Genomic DNA, 2,617 nt, shown 5'->3' on the forward strand with positions numbered 1-2,617 from the left:
TGTGGGGAGGGGCTGTGGGTGAGCCCCCCCTCCATCCACAGGGGGATTCCTGAGGTCTGGCTGTCCAGAGCCACTCCACAGGCTCAGCTCTGATGGGAACGTGGATCTGTGGCTGCCATGGCAGAGAAGCTGGGGGTTTCCTGTGGTGGGATCACGCCAGGAGCAGCTCAGCTTGGCAGCAGAGCTCCATCCTGGTGTCCCTCCCGTTGTTTCATCCCTGTCACGCTGTCCTTGCAGAGTGTCCTTCCTGAAGAAGGCCGTGGACCAGAGGAACCGAGCCCTGGCCAGCCTGAACCAGGTGATGAACGTGAGCGCGGCGCTGCTCTCCAGCCAGGAGGGCCACAAGCCCATCGCCTGCACCGTCACTGCCAACTGGAGCTGCCTCCTGCTCCAGGACACCGTCACCATCTCCTGCTTGCTGGAAAACTGCAGCGAGTACAGCCTGGAGGAGGGCTGGACCCTCTGTGTCCAGCTCCTGGCCAGCCCCTGTGCCTTAGAGGAGGAATCCATGGATTCGGCCACCACCTTCACCTTCCCCATTGACCAGCTGCTCCCTGGCAACAAGCGGGAGCTGACGCTGCCCCTCGGCCCCGCTGCCGACACCAAGCTGGACCTGCCTCTGACCATCTCCTGTGCCCTCTACTACAGTTTGAGGGATATTTTGGGCAGTGGCTCCGACTCCTCCGAGGATCTGGATGACTTCCTGCCCGACGACTCGCCCCTGCTGTCCCCGGACAGGGAGGGGATCTGCCTGCCCCTCAGCCAATGCACCATTGACATGCTCCAGTGCCTCCGTTTCGGGAGCAGCCCCCCCGGGCCCAGCGCCCCCCCTGCCCCCTCAGACCCTGTGGAGACCTTCCTCAAAGTGTCCGGGGAACAGACTGAACCCGAGGAGGGGAAAGCCCCGGCAGAGGAGAATCTGCCCCCCTCGGCAGCGTCCATCCGGGTGTCCTCGGAGCTGCTGAAAAGTGCTCTCAAAACCTCGGAAACAGGTGGGTCCCAGGACAGAGTGGGCTCCTGGGGCAGGGGTGCTGGCGGGGTGGCACTGTCACAGCCCCTCCCTTGGGCACAGAGGGCTGTGTGACCCCACTGCCCCCACCACAGCCTTGGCACACGTGGCAGTGGCACAGCTCTGCATGTCCTAATGTGGGGGGGTCCTGTCTTACCCCTGCCCTTTTTGGGGCTGCCTCGGGCACACGCTGTCAGCAGTGTCACATCTCTGCTCTGTCCTGTGGTCCCCAGATGTCCCACTTTGCTGTGCCACCCTGCGCTGGCTGCTGGCTGAGAACCCCGGGGCCGAGGCGCTGAGCAGCACGGAGGCGGCATCGGTGTGTGGCACGGCACCCGACGGTGCCCACGTCCAGCTGCTCGTCCGAGAGGCAAGGAATGGGTTAGCCCTGAGCCAAGGAATGGGTCAGCCTGCAGGGAAGCTCCATCCCACAAAGCCAGCTCCTTCCTGGAGCCAGGGAGATGAGTGGGTGCATGGCCATGCCATTCTGAACCCCTCCCCTGGGCTGCACAGGCAGCATCCCCAGCCCATTCTCCCAGTCCTGGGCTTCCCAAAGGCTGTGGTCATTTCCCTCCCTCTCCACATGTTCACATGGTTCTAGAAAATGCACTTGGATTTGGGTTGTAAATCCACCCCATGCAGAATTCCCCTCTAAAGGCACAGGGAAAATGGGGATTTCTGCCCAGCTCTCCTGCCTGACTCCACCTGAGGGGCCCCCAGGTACCTGGCACAAGGTGGATTTGCACCTGAGAGCTCAGATGTCCCCAGGGTGATGAGTGACAGTGTTGATTCTGCCAGGACTCACCTGGTAGCACCAGGCTGGGAACAACTGCTCCTGGAAGGGTGGGAGAGTTTGGGGGTGTTTGGAGCCTTTTGGGGGACCTGGTGCCTGTGGGGAGGGGCTCTGGCCCCCCACTGCCAGTGAGGATGGCAGTGACACTGCTCTCACTGTCCAGGTGGCCATGAATGACCTGAGCCCTGCAGGTCCCATCCAGGCTGTGGAGATCCTGATGGAGAGCCCATCCCTGGCCCACATGTGCAGGACACACCACGCCGTCATCCGGCGCATACAGGTACCCCCCCGGGGCAGGGGCACCCCAAGTGACCCCAGACCCCCTGGAATGGAGCCTGGGGTGCAGTGGGCGGTGGTTCTGTGGTGCCATGTGTGACAGACCAGCACGTGTGGGGTTTGGGCTGCCTGAGATCAGGGCTCAGACTCCCTGAGATTGGGAATTCCCAAGGTTGGGGCTCCCAGGATCTGGGGGCTGCTGGAGCTGTGGCTCCCGAGGCTGGGACTCCCAGAGCTGGGGGTCCCTGGGGCTTTGGGTCCCTGGGATTGGGGTCCCAGGGGCTGGGTGCTGCCAGCTCCCCCAGCACCCTCCCTGCCTCCCTCCCTGCCCGGCACAGGCGCTGGTGCTGGAGCAGGCGGCGCAGGGCTCGGGCCCCCCCGACCTCCGCATGCAGTACCTGCGCCAGATCCAGGCCAACCACGAGGTGAGCCCCCCGATCCCCTCCCTCCCCGTGGGGACCCCACCACCAGCCCGTCCCTCACCGCGGCCCCGCTCCCGCAGATGCTGCTGAAGGAGGCTCGGACCCTCCGGGACCAGC

At 64.3% G+C, this 2,617-nt stretch overlaps 1 protein-coding gene across 1 annotated transcript in view; it reads left to right on the forward strand.

Moving 5' to 3' along the window:
• Window positions 1–2,617, forward strand: part of FAAP100 (FA core complex associated protein 100) — a 7,924-nt gene that overhangs the window by 3,529 nt on the left and 1,778 nt on the right. The window contains exons 5-9 of the mRNA XM_014311065.2: window positions 238–992; window positions 1,243–1,379; window positions 1,966–2,082; window positions 2,417–2,503; window positions 2,581–2,615. Of these exons, the coding sequence (XP_014166540.1) occupies window positions 238–992; window positions 1,243–1,379; window positions 1,966–2,082; window positions 2,417–2,503; window positions 2,581–2,615 (1,131 nt within the window). The remainder of the gene's footprint in view (window positions 1–237; window positions 993–1,242; window positions 1,380–1,965; window positions 2,083–2,416; window positions 2,504–2,580; window positions 2,616–2,617) is intronic.

This window comes from Geospiza fortis, unplaced genomic scaffold (assembly GCF_000277835.1).
Source record: "Geospiza fortis unplaced genomic scaffold, GeoFor_1.0 scaffold135, whole genome shotgun sequence".
Lineage (NCBI taxonomy): Eukaryota > Metazoa > Chordata > Aves > Passeriformes > Thraupidae > Geospiza > Geospiza fortis.